The sequence below is a fragment of the Lissotriton helveticus genome, chromosome 5_1 (assembly GCF_964261635.1).
Source record: "Lissotriton helveticus chromosome 5_1, aLisHel1.1, whole genome shotgun sequence".
NCBI classification, from domain to species: Eukaryota; Metazoa; Chordata; class Amphibia; order Caudata; family Salamandridae; genus Lissotriton; species Lissotriton helveticus.
The window spans coordinates 523,862,889-523,883,749 of NC_136065.1; the positions used below are offsets into that span (position 1 = coordinate 523,862,889).

A 20,861-nucleotide genomic window follows, 5' to 3' on the forward strand; every position below is an offset into this window, starting at 1 on the left:
GGGGAAGGGAGTTCCAGAGCTTGGAAGCGTTGAGTTCGAAGGACCTGCCTCCTGCCCTAGAACTTTTGATTCGGGGAACTGTGGCCAGGCAGGCGTTTGATGAGCGGAGTTGTTTGCCGGGGCGGTAAGGGGAGAGAAGGGGGTGGTTAATCTGGGGGCCAACTCTGTAGAAGGCTTGGTGGGAGATACAGAGGGCCTTGAATTTTATTCTTTCCCTAACAGGGAGCCAGTGGAGAGATCGAATCCCTGCCTTGACTGATTCTCTGCGGGGTATCTGTAGTAGTGTCCTGGCTGCACAATTCTGGGTCAGTTGAAGTTTTTCTAATACACATTCTGGTGCTCCTAAGTAGAGGGCATTGTTGAAAGCAAGCCGAGATTGAATGAGGCCCTGAATGATGATTTGTTTGGCTTCGAGGGGTAGAATAGGGAGGATTTTTTTCAGCATCCGGATTAATCCGAAGCAGATTGCTGAGGTCTTGGTTGCCTGGGTGTTAAGAGTCAGGGATTTATCAAGCCAGACTCCTAGGCTCTTGATGTCCTCCTTTGGAGATGGGGGAGGGCCCAAGCTGGGGGGCCATAGCTGGGCAATGGTAGTTGGGGAGGGGGGGCCGAGAAGCAAGATCTCGGTTTTATCCCCATTCAGTTTTAGAGAAGATGCCGTCATCCAGCTTTTTATCTCTTCCATGCAGGATGCCAAGTTGACTTGCGGGAGCCCGCTGCTCTTTTGTGCCAGGGAGACCACAAGCTGGGTATCGTCCGCATATGATATGATCTTGATACCATATTGACGAACGATCCCAGCCAGCGGTTTCATGTAGACATTAAACAGCGTGGGGCTCAGGGAAGAGCCCTGTGGCACCCCGCAGCTCAGTGGTTTGCTGGTGGAACAGGAGTCACCATCGAAGACCTGGAAGGTTCTTCCACTCAGGAAGGATCTTAACCATGCAAGAGCATTTCCAGAGACTCCAAGATCGAGTAATCGATGCAGTAGAGTTTTATGGCATACCGTGTCGAACGCGGCGCTAAGGTCGAGGAGGACCACTGCCTCTGACCCCCCTCGATCCAATATCTTTCTCGATTCTTCTACCACGGCTAGGAGAGCTGTTTCCGTGCCATGTTTTGGGCGGAATCCTGTTTGGGTGACATCCAATAGGAGATTTTCTTCGAGGTATTTTGTTAGGTGGAAATTAACATGCTTTTCCAGAATTTTACTTGCCCAGGGTAACAGCAAGATGGGACGATAGTTGTTGGAGTCGTTCACGTTAAGGTTGGGCTTTTTTAAAAGTGCTTTCACCATGGCCTTTTTCCATATGGGGGGTACGATTCCCTTTTCCAAGGAGTAGTTCAGTAGCTCTAAGAGGGTGGGGAGAATTGTTTGGCTAGCCATGGCCATCGTAAGGGGAGGCGCTGGATCAGAGGGAGAGCCAGATTTTATTTGTAGTGCAAGGGTTTGAAGCGATTCCAAGACTAACGATGGGATGTCGATCATGGTTACTAGGCGCAAGGGTGTAGTATCTGTTGAGAGCTGAGGCTCATTGATGTTTGGGTTGGGTGGGGAAGTGGTGAAGGAAGAGTATATTTTGTTGATTTTTTGGTGGAAGAAGTCGGCTAGATCATTGCATCGGCCGGTAGGGTTATCGACTGGCACTGAAGGGGGGGAAATTTTGGAGAGGGATTTGACGATTTGGTAGATTTCTTTGGGCTTAGATCTGGCAGAGATGATTTTTCCATAGTAGTAAGTGGATTGGGCTTTAGTGATCCCAAGTTTGTATGCCTGTATGGCTTCCTTGTATCTGGTTTTGTCAGTGGTGGTGTATTCAAGGCGCCATTTCCTTTCCATCCTTCTACACTGACGTTTAAGTTCCCTCAGTTCTTCTGAGTACCAAGGAGCAGTTTCCTGGGCTCTTTTTTGTACTGTTTTCCTGATGGGAAGAACGGTGTCAAGGGAATCCTCGATCCACTCATTAAAGATCCCACTATCCAGTAGGGGGTCCTGGGTAAATGAGGGTTTCGTGGCCGTTAGTTGGTTGTCCCACTGCTCTAGAGGGAGTTTTGACCAGTTCCTCTTTGTGCGTGAGGAGGGGATATTAGGAGTGTGTTTGTGGGTGGACCACGTGAGTGGGATGAGGAAGTGGTCTGTCCACGGGAGCAGAGTGATGGACCCTACTGAGAGGTTGGGACAGTTACTAAAGACAGGGTCAAGCAGATGGCCTTTGTTGTGGGTGGGGTTTTTAATTAGTTGCTCCAGTTGGATGGCGGCTAGGCTTGAGACTAGCTCATTGGCAGTGTTGTCAGACTGGTCGTCAAAGTGCAGGTTAAGGTCCCCAAGTATAGGGAAGTTGGAAGAGGACATGGCGGAAACCGCCGCTTGCGAGGGATGTGCCAGGTGAAAGTTGTTTAGAGGTCCTGGGGGGCGGTACAGGAGTATTCCTGTTAGGCTATCATTCGGAGTGAATTTCAAGCAGAAGGACATACTTTCGCAATCCGGGATAGGATCCGGCGTGTAGTGACACTGAATTGCGGATTTGTGTATGACAGCAATCCCTCCTCCTTGTCGTCGAGTGCGGTCTCTGCGGGCGATCTGATAGCTAGGGGGAAGTGCTTGGACTACATAGGGGTCGCAGTCAGGTGTTAACCAGGTCTCGGTTAATAGGACAGCATCGGGTTTTTTCTTGTCAATTAGTAGAAAGATTTCTGCACTATGTTTGGGCATAGATCTGCAGTTTAAAAGTAGTATGGTGAAGCTTTGTTGCTCCGGGGTATGCCGGCGCAGCTTGAGACTAGTGTTACAATGAGGACAGGAGGTTGGAAGGGCCAGAGGATGGTGGAGGTGATGGCAGTGGGCTTCCTTGGGAGGTTTAAGTTTAAGGGGGGCACTGATGCTATAGTGAGTCCTAGAGGGGATACCAGGGGGGGGTGGCCCTTGGTCCCTGTCGGTCGCGAACGGGCGCAGACGGGCTTTCCTTTGGCGCACCAAACCCTTCTTCTGCTTTCTCGCAGTACGAGAAGCCGAAACATAAAATGGAATTCATACCATTTTATGTTTCTGCTTTTCCCACTGTGAGAAAGCAGTGACGTGATGCTTCTCCGACAACATGGAGGAGCCACCCCTGTATAAAAATGTACACACCATGTGGAGTCCCAATTTCCCTCCACTACCCCCTTCACCAAGGGGCCTCATTTACTATCTACCCCTAGTCCGACCTCACACACTGCCAACCCGTCCTCCATTAAAGATAAGTTGGCAGACCTCAAGCACGATCTTCAACTAGTTAAAGATATCTTACAGAACCTATTACACTTCTCTTTGAAGATGGAAAAGTTTTTGAAGATCAATTCGATCCCTGAGACAAATCTTCCCAGTACTCCTGCAACAGACAAGCAATGCATGAGAAATTCATCGACCAGGGAAAACTCACTCAGTTTTCTTGGGAAAACACAAGCTTATCCTAATCACTACCCAGACCCCATAGGTCTATCAACCATCTGTCTGAGGATGTCATCCACTCCCTCCTTCTATCATGTAACGGCCCTCCCAGTGTTTCTCAACCCTCGGCACTCAATATTAAATCTATTCCTTCCAACCAGTTTAGAGAAACCACTGTCAAACACAGAACTATGAATAAGAACAACCTAGTCCCTGTCCCTACATCACACCTTGAAATGGTAAGAACAAAATCGCACATCGAATCGATGTTCCTTAATTGCAGGTCAGTGGACAAACATGCTGCTGATATTGCCGACCTCATTATTACGCATGAGCTAGACATCATGATACTAACTGAAACCTGGCTTAACGATGCCTCGACAATTTTGGACATCTTAGTTCCTCCCGAATATGACATCACCAAACTGGATAGATCAGTTAAAATTGAGTGGGGGGGCATTGCATACATTTATTCCTCCAGTCTTACCAAGAGACACTTACAAATGGTGCTGATGTCCTCTTATGAACATCTAGGCGCTGAAATCTGTAACAACAAGATAGTCTGTTTGCTCCACATGATCTACCATCCTCCGGGCGACAATCTTCTTTTCATCGAACAAATGATGGAATCATATCTTCCTTGGGCATTTCAACCTTCACTGGAAGAACATAAATTATCCGTCACTGAGCACCTTCAAGGCTTTCCTCTCAGACCTTATCTTCACAGAGGTTTGCAATGAACCCAACCACAACAAGGGCTCCACCCTTGAATTAATCATAGCTAAAGATAACATGATCAACTGGAAAGCATATCACCGTGTGACCGGTCGGATTACTGCATAATCTCTTTTCGCATCTTGGAAAAGGTATTGTCTAGACAAGGTCAACCTCCTAAGAACAAAGAGAAGTCTAGGAATCTGATTGACATTAACACAATGGACCTAACTTCTGTTAGCAATAACTTACTTACTCCAACCTATAACATGACCAATCTGGATAACCTCACTGAGCACTATATAAATGCCATGACAAATATACTTGGCACTGTTGCTCCAGAGCAACTCAATAAGATACCGGTCAAAAAGTCCAAACCCTGGCTCAATGGCTCCCCCAATGAGTAACGATGCAAACTAAGGCTCTCTGAGAGATTATGGAGAAACTCTCCTTCCCTAACAAACCTCAAACAGTTGAGGAGAGCAAGAATTTCTTACAATACACATATCCACAGCACGAAAGCCGAACACTTTACATTTCTACCAGACGATGCCAAAAACAGACCTAAAAAACTATTTGAAATCATAAAAAAACAAGTCAACCATTTACCGACCAACAATCTGCTCCCAAGATATTTCTCATCAGTGGAGAGATCTTCTCCGCACATTTGATCAAAAAGTCAGAAAGATTGAACTAGAACTGCAACTCGCATCACAAAATTGGCGTCATCTGACCCAGCCCATTACATCGACATGGCAAACCTCAGAGGTTGCTCCGTCCTCCAGAGCCATAGATCATACTCCAAAAAAATATTGCATCATGGAACAACTTCAGACTTCCTGACTATGTCAAGATACAAAAAAATGATAATGTCTTTAAAACCCTCTAATCATTTCTATGATCCTGTGCCTGTCAAATTCTTCAAAGAGCTTATATCTGCCATTCTCCCACTCTGGTCCTTGATTATCCATGAATCGCTCTTACAGGTTAGGATTCCTGACTGCTTAAAGATGGGAAAAGTCACACCCATTCTAAAAAAGCCTAATGTAGACCTATCTGATCCCAACAATTTCGTCCATTCTCCAATAACATGACTCTACCTAAACTTCTTGAGAAATGCGTACACATACAACTGTGCCAGCTGCTTGACCAATATCAATCTGGTTTTAGATCAGGGCATAATACCGAAACGCGTCTAACCCACATTGTTGATGACACCTTGAGACTGCTTGACCAGAATGATCCTTGCCTACTTATCCTTCTTAATCTATCCTTGGCGTTTGACAGGGTCAAACACGAAAACCTGATTGATCTTCTGGCAAAAGGGAGGGAGATAACGGGCCCGGCCTTAAATTGGTTTGCCTTGTTCCCACAGAATAGAACTCAAAGCCTACACTTTTCAACTTGTTCATTGAACCCCTCACAGAAATTCAGAAACATTCAAACATACAATACCACATGTACTCTGATGATACACAACTTTATATGAAAATGGCCTCTCTGAAAGACATCAAAACTCTGAACTGCGTTCTTCTGAAAACTCAACAATGGTTATCTCACAATCACCTTATGATGAATACTCTCAAGACAAATTCCGCCTGATTGCCCCGATTGCCCTGCCCAACCACTCCACCACCCATTCAAGGTTGGCTCAAACAACTTACAGCTCTCAACTGTGATCCACATGTTGTTGATTCCACAAGATCTTTAGGCATAACACTGGACAAATATCTGAAAACGCAAGACCATATCAGTGCATCAACTAGGGGAGCCCAACACCATCGTAACACAATTAGGAATATCAAGCAGTTCTTGCCTCCTGTGGACTAGTGCCTAGCAGTCCAGTCCCTAGTTATCTCCTGTGTGGAATATGGAATTGTGATCTTGGATGGGTTGCCCAAAGCAAGACTGCCCCCCCTTTTAGGGCTACTCTGAACTCTGCTGCCAGACTCATCACAGACTCACGAAGACATAATAACCTCACACCTGACCTAATCCAGATAAACTGGCATTCGCTCAAAGATCAGATTAGGTTCAAAATTGCCTGCCGCACAAAGCTCTTCATTATAAAACCGCCACTCACCTGGTAAAAATGCTCAAACTTTCTGGTATGAATCGGACCCCAAGAAGCTTCAGCACCCTCCTGCTGAAACTTCAAATTTCAAAATTAAAAGAACCTAAAACCGAGCCTTCTTGGGTCTCGTCCCAAGAATTTGGAACTCTCTTCCTCCATATATCCGTTCTAACCCTTCAACCTCCTCATTCAAAAAACAAGTCAAAGGGCTTCTCCTGAATAACCAGTTGCAACAATCGATCTGAAGACAACATTACTAACTTTTTTACAGACAACAGGTCTATCTCATTCATTGAGGCATTTTGTGGATGCAACATATGTCCTCGCTACATGTTCCACATGTTTGGTTTGCTCTTTCTGTAACTGTGCTGGTTAACTACAAATGTTTATTTTGCTTGATTTTTTAGTGACCTATCGTTTTCTTTTTCTGCTGTACAGCGCTCGGATACCCTTACGGGTCATGTTCACGCTCTATAAAACCTTTCGAAAAAATAAGTGGCAATGAAGAATAATATGTCTAATAACAGAAGACTTTAAATACCCCACACTGTTGGATCTATAGCTACTGGTTCAAGTGATTTAGAAGGAAAAAAGGAGGGGAGGGAGGTGGACACTTCTTTGAAATTCTTTAATTTTTAAATGTTGTTACTTTTTACTAGTCAGTATCAATACTTATATCTATCGCCTTTTCATCCTTCCTCCCATAATATTCAGAGATAGCAGCCAAAGTGTGGTTATTGTCACCACAATTGTCTGTAATAAAGCTCACTTGGTCTGTCACAATTATATTTTAGTGAAACCATTTCTGCATGTCTTGACCAATCTTTGTCAGTATATTCCGATGAACATTTATTAGAGGAAGAGGTCAAATTCTGTAAACATTATCCATCAATATACAGCACAAAAAGAAATTCCATAAAGCCTAACATCACAGCTCTCCCTGAGGTAACATTTGTCTTTAATTTGATTCAGAAGCCAAAGTCTGCAGCCATCCAATGGTAACAAACAGGATTCAAACACTGGTACAGCATACACAAAATAACTCACTTTCACAGGCCCATTTTCCTGCTGCTTGCACCTTAGAGCATCAGGAACCTGTCGAAATTAACAGTATCCATAAGAAGCAACTCTATTTCCTCGGCTCCAATACCATCTACTGACATGAGTTTAGTTATTTTAGATGCGCAATTCAGTACACAAATTTTACTTGTGCCATACAGAGTTAAGGCAATTCAACCCTCATTTCTAATTAAGACCTCATGGACTCACAACCTCCAGTCACCTGCAAAACCGTTGAACAGAATGTTAGGTACATCCATGACTGGAATTTTTTCTTGGGCCTATTGCAGATCTTAATGACCCGACACCTAGTATCTCAATCGTATCTCCTGATGGGTCTCCCTTTCAAACTGATGCACACTTTCTTTGAGATACTTTGATAGGATTCTCTGGCATTAGCAAGGGTTTAGGGTTTGTGATTTTTCCACATGTTCTGAAGGGCAGTAGGCTTCGCACCCCAATAATGCTTCAATTACAGCCTGCATTCAATTTGGTAGGACTTCTGCAGCACAGGTGTAAATATGCCCCCAGATTCCAAAATGTGCCATAGCGGATAATTACAGGGGTTTTCAATGCTGCTGTTATGTAACGCCGTGTCACAGTGTCCAATTCACCCAAGCGAAACGCCTCCACACCTTAAGAAATTAAGCTTTGATTTAAGTGGGACTGAAATCAGCAGAACCATCTAATTAAAAAATGGGTTCAGCTCCTGAAATAGTTAGAAAAGTCATGGCTCACTGTGCAGGCCATTTTACTCTGGACATACACACAAATAACACGCATATCCACTTCCAACTCCTGTCTGGATCTCAGATGTTTTGCAGATAATAGCTTAGCTTTAGCTGATGTTTGTATTTGCGTTTTATATTATTTAGAAATACCGTTTCAAAAATGTGTATCATGCAAATATGTAATATCATTTACCAGAACAACGTACACCACACACGTTTGTAATTTCTGATTCCTAAACGTATCCTATTTGTTGACACTTTTCTCCATTTTCTTTCAAAATATAGAGTGATCAGATGTCTAAAATTCTGTAATCTGTCTAGTCCAGTACCACATTAGCACTTTTGTCTTGTTCATCTTATTGATTTAGTAAATAGGTAAGGTTTATTTGCTAGACAAGTAGATTTCGGTGCTACTTTATCTCTTAAACAAGTAGATTTTTTAAAAACTATTCCACATCCCTGGCCCTTTGCAAGGATGGGTATATGCCCAATGTCGATAAGCATTAATATTTTAGGTCCAATAAAACATCCCTCGTAAAAGAGACACAACACGTTTTCGTTGGGAAATGTAATTGCATTCAAATAAAACGTAAAAACTGTCCATCTGAAGAGCTCACTAAAGTACAAAAAAACTGATGAATCGATTGCATTCATCTCAGCCACTGGTGGTTCCTCAGACAGCATTCCAGTCCATCTTTACTGTGCACACCATGCCACCTCAGTCTGGATCCAGACATATGCAAATCACTCTTAACCCTACTAAATCACTCACCCTTAGTGGGATGGGTATGCCCACTATGTCACTGGAACCAAGCCATAACTGATTTGCAAATGGCTGGGTTCAAACTGAGGTGCATGACGTGCAAAATAACGATGTACTGGGATGCAGTCCTGAGTGATTACCAGTGGTTGAGGTTAATTCAAGCATTCAATCTATCACTTTTTTGTGTAATTTTCATCTGAGGAGCTCAGCAGCCTTTCCAATGGATAATCAGAAGTCAGGTGCATGGGACTCCAACACTGACACAAGCAGCAGGTTGTTTTTCTTCTTAAAATGTTTTCCCTTATTGTCCTCTTTCCTGAGCTTTGAGTTCATCTACACCCCAGTATGGGGAGGAGTCAAACTTGTATGCAACTCACAATCACATTTTTCGAAATGATCTGTGTGGGTGTTTCCAGAATGGTTCCATGCAAATCTGGTCTACTCTTCTGCAGAGGGTGCAATGGTGGAGTGACAAGGAAGATGGTATTGGCATCTTGACCACATGCTGCAGGTCCACGCAATTCAGGTAACTCAGCTTTAGTCAAGTTGATGGAGTTTCTTTTACCAAAAATAAAATAACATGGGGTAACTTAGGCCCAGAGTAAAATGGCCAAACAAAGCACATGGCCAAATAATGGCTATTAAATTAATGTTATGATAAGCAGGCCACGGAGAATACTGTGCTGCTTTTCAAAGGGAAAGCTTCTTTCTTCTATTGTATTTTGCATCATTTGTATCCCTTTCTACTACATAACCATTTTTTATGTAACATTTTCCTGGTACCGGTTTGCTGGTAAAAACGTTTTAAAGCACTTTGTCATGACAATCTGCAACACTTAATTAAGAAACTAGGGGGCCAATTAGGATGGCGGGCGGATTGCCCCCGCCAGGCCGGCGGTAGCTACCAACGGCCCGGCGGGGGCAATCCACCCGCCATCCTCAACAGAATGACCCCCCGCCACATTAGGATGGCTGGGGGGTCCGTGGCGCACGGAAAGTCCGTCTGCCGCATTTCCGCCGGTCGCGAAGTCGATCGCCAGAAAAAGTGCTTGTCTATGGTGGCGGTGTCTGCGAGACACCGCCAACCATATTAACATGAGGGCAGTCCAATGCTTCTCCACGGCGGCATTGCTGCCATGGAGAAGCATGCGGTCTTCACTTTGGGAACCCGTTGCAGGCCCCCATGGTGAAGGCGAGGTGGGGGGTGCACATGGGGGGTACCTGTGGTTCCCCCTGCATTTGCATACACAATGCAGCAGGCACCGTGCGGTGCCTGCCGCTTTGTGTATGCAAATGCACAACATGCATTTGTGACATTGCGGCGGGTGCTGGTGTAAACACCGCCCACCGCAATGTTACAAATGCATGATGCGCCCGCCAGTGTGGGGGCGTATCATGATTTGCATGGCGGGACCGCCACTCAGGTCGCGGGCAGTCCCGTTTGCCACTAGGTCTTTCAAACTTTGCGATATACCTTTCATTCTCTGAAAACAGTATTACTTTGATGGCCAGTGGCAAACAAAATTCTTTCACTGGCTTAGTTCTCTCTATTATCCTTTATAAAGAATGAGTGTTCCATCTACAATATCAATTCTGCATGTTAAAGCTTTCAAATCTCCATTGATGTCTTTTAAAGCAACTTTAACTTTCAATATCTGTAAGACTTTTTTTTTCTTAGCGGTCACGTATTGTAGACAGTTTTAGCTCACCAGTATCCATCGATTGACTCTCCAAAGCTGCCGCAAAGCTTCTGGCTTTTGTGTTTTCTTTAGATTGTAGGACTTTCCTCTCCGAGTGTTTCGGGCAGGCTGAGACATACTAAAATAATTAAAGAAAAAGGAAGCAATTTTGTGATGATCAATAGCACCTTGGCCTAATCAAGATTCAGCGGGAGAAGAGCTCCTCACGGGCAATGACATCCATCCCCCTAGAAGACTGGCTCTCGAATCTCCCCGGGCCTTTGCTGCAAGATTAAAAGACGTTTTTTTAAAGGGCAATGTTAAAACTTACATTCAGTGTAAGAACTGGGGCACAGTGACCTTAAGCTAAAATAGTTGGGAACTTCCAGTGAACAGGAACAAGCCTGCCACACGCTTACAGCAAAGAGAGAGAGTGATGAAGTGCCACCTGCAAAGGTGTTGTCACACCAGCAATGTGTCAACCCTGTGTTTGAAGTTACTAATCAATGAGACAAGGTAGAAATCCTATGCTGTCTTTCCTCACCTTTGGCATCAGTGGTTAAAGGTCAAGCAAATCTCTAAAAGAGGTGGTTGGGGGCAGAGTGAAACACAGTAGGGTACAGCAGCTAATTTAGCAATGCACACAAATATATACTTACTTAAAATTAAACAGCTTTGCAATTAATTTACAAATGTAGATCAGAATACAGATAGATTGACTTAGACTTAACATTCTCTGAACGCAAACCTGTACCTGTAGACACAGCATGGAGACACTAAAGAAGCCATATAGGTACACCAGTGCACGTGTCAGCATATATGATCACCAAGGTCCTTTGGGGCGAAGCATTTGGAGGTTGGATCATGAGCATTAAGGCTGCACTCCCAGGTAGGTGGCTTATGGCTTCTGTAGATTTCTTGGTTTCAATAAAAAAGGCTTGGCATGCCTACAATCTCACTGGGTGCCAACTTACTTTGTCCCACGGTATTGCTCTTCAAACATACGTAGTACACAGAGTTGCTACGGGCAAGGGGAAGACAGACTTGCTGCAGTTTCTCAGATTAATAGGGCAAGCACGCAACTCTACTGGATTCTGTTTTGCAAGATCAGCACTAGGAGGCATATGTTCCGAGGTAAGGACAAAGTATTTTTCCAGAACATATGTCCCAGGTTGTCTTCAGCAGATCAGACTATTCCCGGTCTGAAATGTTGACACTGCCTCTGATAAAAATGCAAGTCTTGTGCTCTGAATAAGGATTTAAGTCCTAGCTACGAACTGGTGTTGTTTACAATAGGGAAGTGTGCCTTCAAACATAGAATGTTCAATCATGTAACAGTACTTCAATATACATTACCACAATTTCAAATCTCTGTCACAACACACTGCATCTACTCATTCCTGCTTCAGACTGCCTTCAGATTTGGAGGGGGAAGGGCTGGGATTCTATCTGGTCCAAACAAAAATATTATGCAAAATATATGTTTAGTCTACAACTATAAAATGTAATCATACCTCCAACAAAACAGGTCTGTGAGGATATGGTCTGACCAAGACATTAATACACATACTCTGGGAATGTTCATTGGTGAAGTCACACGGTGCTAAAGTATTGAAAGTAATTGATGAGGCTGTCAGAGAGACACTGATGATAGACATCCACAATCCTACTAGGGATAGGGGAGGGCCAAACATTAACTGCTACCGGAAATCAGTTGTTAACTTTTGGACTAATAGTTGCGAAGCGGAAGGTGGCAAAGTGATCGTGAAATGCAACTACCCCAAAGCATAAGGAATGAACCCGGAAATTGGATTGGTGCATGGCTGATGAAAGAGCGGTCTGCACAGGATGCGGATGTCCCAAAACGCTTATGTATAGGGAAGTTGGAGAGCAGTACATAGAATAAACAATATTTGAAAGAGTTGAAATAACATAAAGCGTCAGGAGAAGGATGCACATGGAAGGGCTGTGTGCGGTTGCTTTGATGACACATTAATTTTTGCTGTAGTTAAATATACAATCACAAATTATAAATGTCCATAGGGGAATCATTCAGTAACATTTATCATTAAAAATCTTGTCACAATAGTGATCATTAATATATTCATACAGGGAAAAACTTTAGTAAACACCAAAGTTTATACCAATGGTTATTTATTTCCACATGGTTTCTTTCAAATGTGAATTTCAAAACTGGCAACAAAACATACTACTGGTATTAAACATTCATTTGACTGTAGTATCTTGAACACCTTTTGCTTACAAATCATATGGAAAACAAAACAACATATTGAACGAGGTCAAACAAAATAATGCATATGATTTATGTTCTGCGTAATCAGTGTATTGATATAAGCAAAACGATGTTCTTTCGTCGACGTTTCGGTCCCATGTCGGTCTACAAAATCCCAGAGACCATCATCAGGACAGTATGTGTTGCACATCCAAATCTAATATGATACAAAATTTACATACTCAAAAACTCTGTATATACAAAAAGGTATCGGCTGCTCCACACTCAAGGACAACAGTGGCCCACAAATAAAAATATATATATAATCCCAGTGAAAACCTAAGACATGCCACCTCTTTGATGTGTACCAAAAGAAAGAAAAGCCTTTAAATCACCCATGAAAACCTCAGTGATAACGTTTTAGAAAAGGTGTAGACATTTTAACAAACTAGCTACCAGAAAAAGCCTACTCACTTTGTCACAACATCCAAAGACTGTCCCAAAAGGGACTATCCTTCGTAAATCTTCACTTTAATACATCTAATTGAACATAAAAAAAGTCCAAGCATTAGTTAAGTCTGCTCGCTCTAAATTTGTTCAAAAAAGACTATAACTATTAAAAACTCCTTATATACAATACTTACATACCTTCCATTGAATAAGACATACAGTGAACCTAAAAAAACATGGAACAGAACCACGTATCTAATTAGCCCAAATGTCCGTGTAAACACTCCTAGTCACCCAGAAAGTGCCCGTTCATAACTTTAGACTCACAAGTCTTTCGATTTTCTACAGCGTATATTCACCTAGAAGTACGAGGCTAAACATTAGCGATGCCAATCCACATGTTATGTTATGTTATGTTGCGTTATATTTCATTTGTACAGCGCACAGCTACTAAAAGTGTCCCGGCGCTAACTCCCGAAAGTCAAATTAAATCCACACTCCGAATCGAAGCTTAAAAGAGCAGCGTTTAAATTTTTTTTTTTAAAAAGCAGAGGGTCATGAACACTCCTCAGAGCCAGTGGTAACTGATTCCAGGCCAAGCCAGCTTTGCGGGCGAAGGAGTTGCCCCCTATCCTCTGGCGATTGAACCGAGGGTTCTGCATTAGCAACTGGTCCGAGGAACGCAAATGCAGAGAGGGTTTATAGAAGGTACATCTCTTCTGCAAGTAGCTAGGACCTAGCCCATACAGAGCGCGATGAACAATAGATAACATTTTAAATTTAAAGCGAGACTCCGCAGGGAGCCAATGCAGGGTACGTAAATGAATACGAACGCTCTGTTTAAAAGGCAGTCCCAGTAGCAATCTAGCGGCCGCATTTTGGACCACTTGCAGTTTCCTAGTCAGATAAGCGGGGCTACCCACCAAAAGGACGTTGGCATAGTCCTGGCGGGATAAAATCAGTGCCCCGACCACCGTCTCCTTAGAGCTGGCTGGCAGAAGAGGAAGAAATTTCTTCAAGATTTTCAGGGATCCAAAACATGTCCCTGTCAACTTCCTTATCTGGGTTGAAAAATTCAGGTCTTCATCAAACCACACCCCGAGATTTTTGGCAGAGCCCTTGCTCGCCATAGGGCGAGGGAAATCTGAAGGCCATATTCTATTCCTGAAATCCACAGGGAATGAGCCATACAGGAGAACCTCCGATTTTTCTTCATTGCACTTCAACTGTGCGCTTGCCAGTCAATGGAACACCGTGGCTAGACAATGCTGCACGACCTCCACCGAGTCCTCTCCCCTCCTCCAGGAGAACATGAGTTGCGTGTCATCAGCATAGGCCATCACCTTAGCCCCCAAGGACTCTGCGAGGTAAACCAGCGGAGTCACATATATGTTAAAGAGAAGAGGGCTAAGGGATGACCCCTGCGGAACGCCAGTGGACAGATGCAACGACGCAGACGCACAGGGAGGCAGCCACACCTGCTGAGATCTACCCTCCAAAAAAGATCGAATCCAACTCAGGGCCGAACCCGAGATGCCAATAGCCATTAGGCGATCCAGGAGTAGCGAATGGGGCACCATATCCAATGCCGCCGAGAGATCGAGCATAACCAAGGCGACTCTCCCGCCGGCATCCAGGCACTCACGGATCGCCTCTGTGACCTCCAAAAGTGCAGACTCCATGCTATGAGCAGCACGGAACCCTGATTGCGCTGGGTGTAGCAGGCCAGCCACCTCAACAAAGTTGGTAAGCTGAGATGTCACAACCTTCTCACAGACTTTGGCCAAACTTGGCACAAGCGAAATAGGCCGATAGTTGGCAGGTGACAGTGGGTCAAGGGATGGCTTCTTAAGGAGGGGCAGGATTAGTGCTTGCTTCCATGGCGACGGAACCCTGGCCTCGCGGAGCGACGGATTGATCACTAGGTTGACCTCAAAGTTAATAGTGTCAGCCACCTCCACCTTTCTAAATCCAGAAAAGGTACTACCCCGATCCTTATCCTGTAACCCGGAAGAAGCAGCCAAAGTTAACCTGGGTCCATTCAATAAAGACCGCTGGCTCTGAGGAGTGTCTCTTACCCACTGCTTTTTAAAAAACAACTAAAAACGCTGCTCTTTTAAGATTGATTCATTGGACTTTCGTGAGTTAGCGCCAGGACACTTTTAGTAGCTGTGCGCTGTACAAATGAAATATAACATAACATAACATAACATAACATTGCTGGATACAGGCTATTTTTTCCTGAAAGAAATTAGCCACGGTATTACACCAGGCGACAGAGGATGGTATCACTGCCGCCTGGGCCTTGGGAGCCACAAAACTCTGCACAATGGCAAATATTTCTTTGGTGTTATTGTTGGCCCGCTCTATACGAGCTGAAAAATAACAGCCCTTGGCTAGGCCAATAGATGAATAGTAAAGCTTCTGTTTAGCTCTAAGTGCATGTTTGGCAATTGGACAGTAGCCACTAGAGCGCCAGGCTCTTTCAAGAACCTTACAGGCATTGGAAGAAAATTACTTCATATTTAACACTGATTTTTATGTCCAAGTGAAAGGAGTGGCCATGGGTGCAATTTTAGCCCCAGGTATCGCTAATCTCTTTGTGGCCGCCTTTGAGGAAAGGGTTATATATAATACCAATCCCTTTATCTTGCATCTGAAGAAATATCTACGCTATATTGATGATGTCTGCATAGTCTGGGAAGGCTCACATGAAGAATTATTGAATTTTCAGTCATGGTAGAATCAACAGGATCAGAATTTGCAGTTTACACTGGAAAGTAATGAACACTCTATCAGTTTCTTAGACCTTACTATCAAAAACGACGAGGGTATGTTGCCTATGAGTTTGTATATCAAGCCCACCTCTAGGAATACGCTATTAAAGTATAATAGCCATCACCCTCGCAATTTGAGGGATAATCTCCCTTTTGGACAGTTTTTGCGTATCAACACAACTGTAATAAAAGAGAGGATTACTTTAAAGAAGCAAAGATTTTACAGAGTAAACTCACTATGCGAAACTATCCGTACAGACTAGTTAAACAAGCGGGCATGGTATTATGACCGACAGGCATTGCTTCATAAAGATGAACAACAACGATTAAGTGAAAGCACAGTACAACCTGTAACAAGTGTAATGACCTTTGGGACGGAATCCAATTGTATTAAGAAAATAATCAGACAAAATTGGCATCTCATTAGGAAGGTAGAGCCCCAGTTAAAAACACCACGTTTCGCCTTCAAGAGAGCTAGAAACCTACGTGATCACCTGGTTCGTGCTTACAATGAACAGATGCCATTAACCATACAAAACATGTGGGGTTTAATGCCAGTGGTAGGTCATTACCCTTGCGGTAACTGTGCAGCATGCGCAACAACTAATGTATTGAAGAGCTGTAATTTGAAAGGCAGAGAATGGAAACTACGACAGCATTCTAATTGTTTGACTAAAAATGTAATATATTGTATACAATGCCCATGTCATCTAGCATATATTGGCAAGACATTATGCAACATCAGTCTCGCATACGCTGTAATGTCATCACGGTTCCATTAGTTGAACATTATCAAAAAGAGTCACATAATGCATCTGATATGAGTTGGTTTGTACTTATAGTAGTTAAAAACTCAAGGGGACAGAATGTCGATCGAATGCTTACACTAAAGGAGAATAAGTGGATTTGGTTCTATAATACTGTCGAAAAAGGATTAAATTCCTATATTGAGTGGCATACTCTAGCGACCCTTTAGAGGCTTCTATAAGGGGTCGATTTTGACTGGAAAATGACTATATTCGATAGTCATACGACCTATTGTGACACACACTGGTCTTAAGGGTCTCATAAATTTTCCTACTGAACTTTGGTAAGCAGGCTAACATTTATATGTGTGGAGTCTGTGGAGATTTATGCTTAATATAATATAAAAAGAAAGGATTAAACAGTATATTGCGTGTTCGACTTATTGTACAGGTTTTATGTTTATTGAGTTTTGATAGACATGCTTGAACCTTTTTCTTTGAAATCTAGAGCACTATACGACTTAACAAAAAGATTTCTTTATTAGTATATTGCGAATCCGGCATTAGGCTCGTTATTTTCTTTCAGAACATTTACTAAAATTGAGAAGTTTTTCTTGTAATTGTTCTGGTCAATCTGGTAAATATCCCCCAGTCGTATTGCAGTATGGCTTTTAAACATTGTTTAGTAATTTAAAGATGGCCGCCACATTAAGGATTCATTGACGTCATCGCGAGGCACCCTTTTGGTTGCAACGTGAATCCCGCTCCGCACTCGGTCGATTGAGTCGGGCGTGAGGGGATAGAGGTTTTGCTGGTTCCGCGTTAGAAAGTAAGTTTCACGCAGTTATGCTTTACTTTGTACCTTTCCTTACGGTTTTCTCGTGTGTGGGTTGGCATAGCTAATGTTTAGCTCGTACTTCTAGGTGAATATACGCTGTAGAAAATCGAAAGACTTGTGAGTATAAAGTTATGAACAGGCACTTTCTGGGTGACTAAGAGTGTTTACACGGACATTTGGGCTAATTAGATACGTGGTTCTGTTCCATGTGTTTTTTAGGTTCACTGTATGTCTTATTCATTGGAAGATATGTAAGTATTGTATATAAGGAGTTTTTAATAGTTATAGTCTTTTTTTAACAATTTTGGAGCGAGCAGGCTTAACTAATGGTAGGACTTTTTTATGTTCAATAAGACGTATTAAAGTGAAGATTTACAAAGGATAGTCCCTTTTGGGACAGTCCTTGGATATTGTGACAAAGTGAGTAGGCTTTTTCTGGTAACTAGTTTGTTAAAATGTCTGCACCTTTTCTGAAACGTTATCACTGATGTTTTCATGGGTGATTTAAAGGCTCTTCTTTCTTTTGGTACACATCAAAGAGGTCTTAGGTTTTCACCGGGATTATATATATATTTTTATTTGTGGGCCAATGTTGTCCTTGAGTGTGGAGCAGCCGATACCTTTTTGTATATACAGGGTTTTTGAGGATGTAAATTTTGTATCAAATTAGATTTGGATGTGCAACACATACCGTCCTGATGATGGTATCTGGGATCTTGTAGAGGACCGAAACTTCGACGAAAGAACATCGTTTTGCTTATATCAATACACTGATTACGCAGAACATAAATCATATGCATTGTTTTGTTTGACCTCGTTCAATATGGTGTTTTGTTTTCCATATGATTTGTAACCAAAAGGTGTTCAAGATACTACAGTCAAATGAATGTTAAATACCAGTAGCATGTTTTGTTGCCAGTTTTGAAATTCACATTTGAAAGAAACCATGTGGAATTAAATAACCATTGGTATAAACTTTGGTGTTTACTAAAGTTTTTCCCTGTATGAATATATTAATGATCACTATTGGGACAAGATTTTTAATGATAAATGTTACTGAATGATTCCCCTATGGACATTTATAATTTGTGATTGAATATACCCAGTCACTAGGGGATTATCGGGTTGCCCTATCGTGTACTAGAGAAGTTAGATATAAGTCATGTATTGAAAGTCATTTTTAATGTACCAAGCTCAATAAAATAAAAAACATTTGAGGGAGAAAATCATTTTATAGAAAGGTGGCAGGTGAATATTTTTTTCCTACATTCCACAAATAGGCTGCTTTGCATCAGTCCACAGTATTATGGGATACCCATGTGGCTGGCAACAATTTTGCGTCTGCTGCTAATCTGTTAATACTAAAATACCTTTTTGAGACTTGTTTGGTGACATATATTAAAAGCATATGGCATTACTAGAGGCAGAATTGTGTGGATGATTGATGGAAGCAGATGGCATACTATTCAAATAGTCCCTGAGTGTTGTACACAAGCGCATGAATACCCCCATCGTTAACTGTGTTTGAGAAGTACTATGAACATGAAGATAATTACTGGGGAACAAGGATTAGAGACTATTACTTTCCTAGGCATGAGGTACTTTGCTGAGGGTAGAGAATGAGAAGGATGAAGGGGCATGGTGAGATTAACTGAAACAGACTGCAAGAGGAGGGATGCTGAAGGACAGAGGGCATGTGAGAATTACTGGTGGCAGAGAGGGGTCGTGAAGAAGACCAGTGGAGTCAAGGGTTTGATGAAAGGACATTAGGATTGGTGCTTGCAGGACGCATGAGGATAATTCCAGGTGTGGCAAGAGGAGATTTGTGGGACATGAGGCGACGAAAGAAGGGGATTACTTGGAGCGTTAACAGTATTTTTGAGGCAGTGGGCATGAAAAAGTTTGCGGGGTTAGATGACTAGAGGGTGTTTGCTGGGGGCCACCAAGGACTTGCTGTGCGGCCGATTTATGGTCTCAACCTTCACAAAGTCTAGTCTCACGGATGACAACTGTGACCCACAATTAACAGATTATTCTTTAGTACTATAAAAGTGAACCTAATCTGTGCATTAGTGACATCGTAGGCTAGCATACCTGCCTCAGCCTGACAACTAGTTAGGAGTAAAGGTTAAAAGGGTTCCGTGAAATAAGGTTGTGAGATTACCCAATCTTGGTTGTGACAGACACCAGTCCAGGAACACAGAAGTAATCAGCAGAAACCTTGGACAGATCCCACGACCAGAACATCAACCTCTTTCAAATAAGAATGTTGTGATCTCAAGTCCCATGAGTCACACGCCAGTGATCCAAAATAGGAGCCACAGAACAACATGATCTAGGGTGCCACTGTATATCATGATCTAGGACATCCTGAGCCACATAACATGGTAAGAAAAGGGGGGAGCTGCACGCCACAATACATCACAAGGTAGGTAGCAACCAAGGAAATAAAAAACAACCCTGCATCAGGAACCAGGATATCAAACCATGGTACACTGAGATTTGAGTTGTCACAAACCACAGAAAATTGTTATCTTTCAAGCCAAAGGTCGGTAAAACTACATGGATGACATCTCTAATTAAAAGTTTGTCAGATAGTTTTATCTCAATATAAGAGAAACAGTGGAATTCTTTATGTCTATAAAAGAACTGATGAGTGTAATAAACATTCATATCAACAATTGTGAAATGGTGAAAGTGCAAGTGCAATAGGTCTATGGCATCTCACCATCATTTGAACGGTCGCGGTCATCGAGGGAAAATGCAGGAGACAAGTGGAGATTTAGAAATACAAATCTGCAGATGTATTTATGATCGATTCTGTATTTGTACTGAACAACTATGAACGCAAATATCCCCAATAGAACCTAAGAAAATCTAAAGTTATGATAGAGCAAGCTTCGCATCGCGACTTGCTCGAGTCATGAACCTCGCCCGTGTGTAATCAATTAATAAAATTTGTACGTCTTACTAATCTTTTATTTTTATATTCGAACGAAGTAGAGGAAGCTTGCGTATGAGTATTTCTAATACAACTAATCCGTGTTCCTAAACATGACCGCCGCTTGGTAAATGGCTTCTGCGCATGCGTCAGTCACACTCACGTGACCTGACATAGTTATAAGTTTGGTGGGAAAGGGTGCGCATGCGTAATACACAGCTCTCGTGGATAACGTGGTGATGCTTTTGTGAATGTGTATATGTTGCTAACATTTAAACTGCATAGTATATTTTTATAATGATAAGTTTAAAGTACACAACCCATGATGTGTTTTTCATACCGTCACTTTTATGTTTTAATTTGTTTTCGCTTACTTTTCATGTATCCTCGACTCGGAGGGGTGCTGGGCTGGGGAGTCCATCTTGGAGG

At 42.7% G+C, this 20,861-nt stretch overlaps 1 protein-coding gene across 2 annotated transcripts in view; it reads right to left on the reverse strand.

The window, feature by feature from the left end:
• Nucleotides 1–20,861, reverse strand: part of ATP13A2 (ATPase cation transporting 13A2) — an 861,654-nt gene that overhangs the window by 772,434 nt on the left and 68,359 nt on the right. For both annotated transcript variants that reach the window (XM_078642867.1, XM_078642866.1), the window contains exon 3: nt 10,478–10,586. In XM_078642867.1, the coding sequence (XP_078498993.1) occupies nt 10,478–10,487 (10 nt within the window). In that variant the 5' untranslated portion in view covers nt 10,488–10,586. The remainder of the gene's footprint in view (nt 1–10,477; nt 10,587–20,861) is intronic.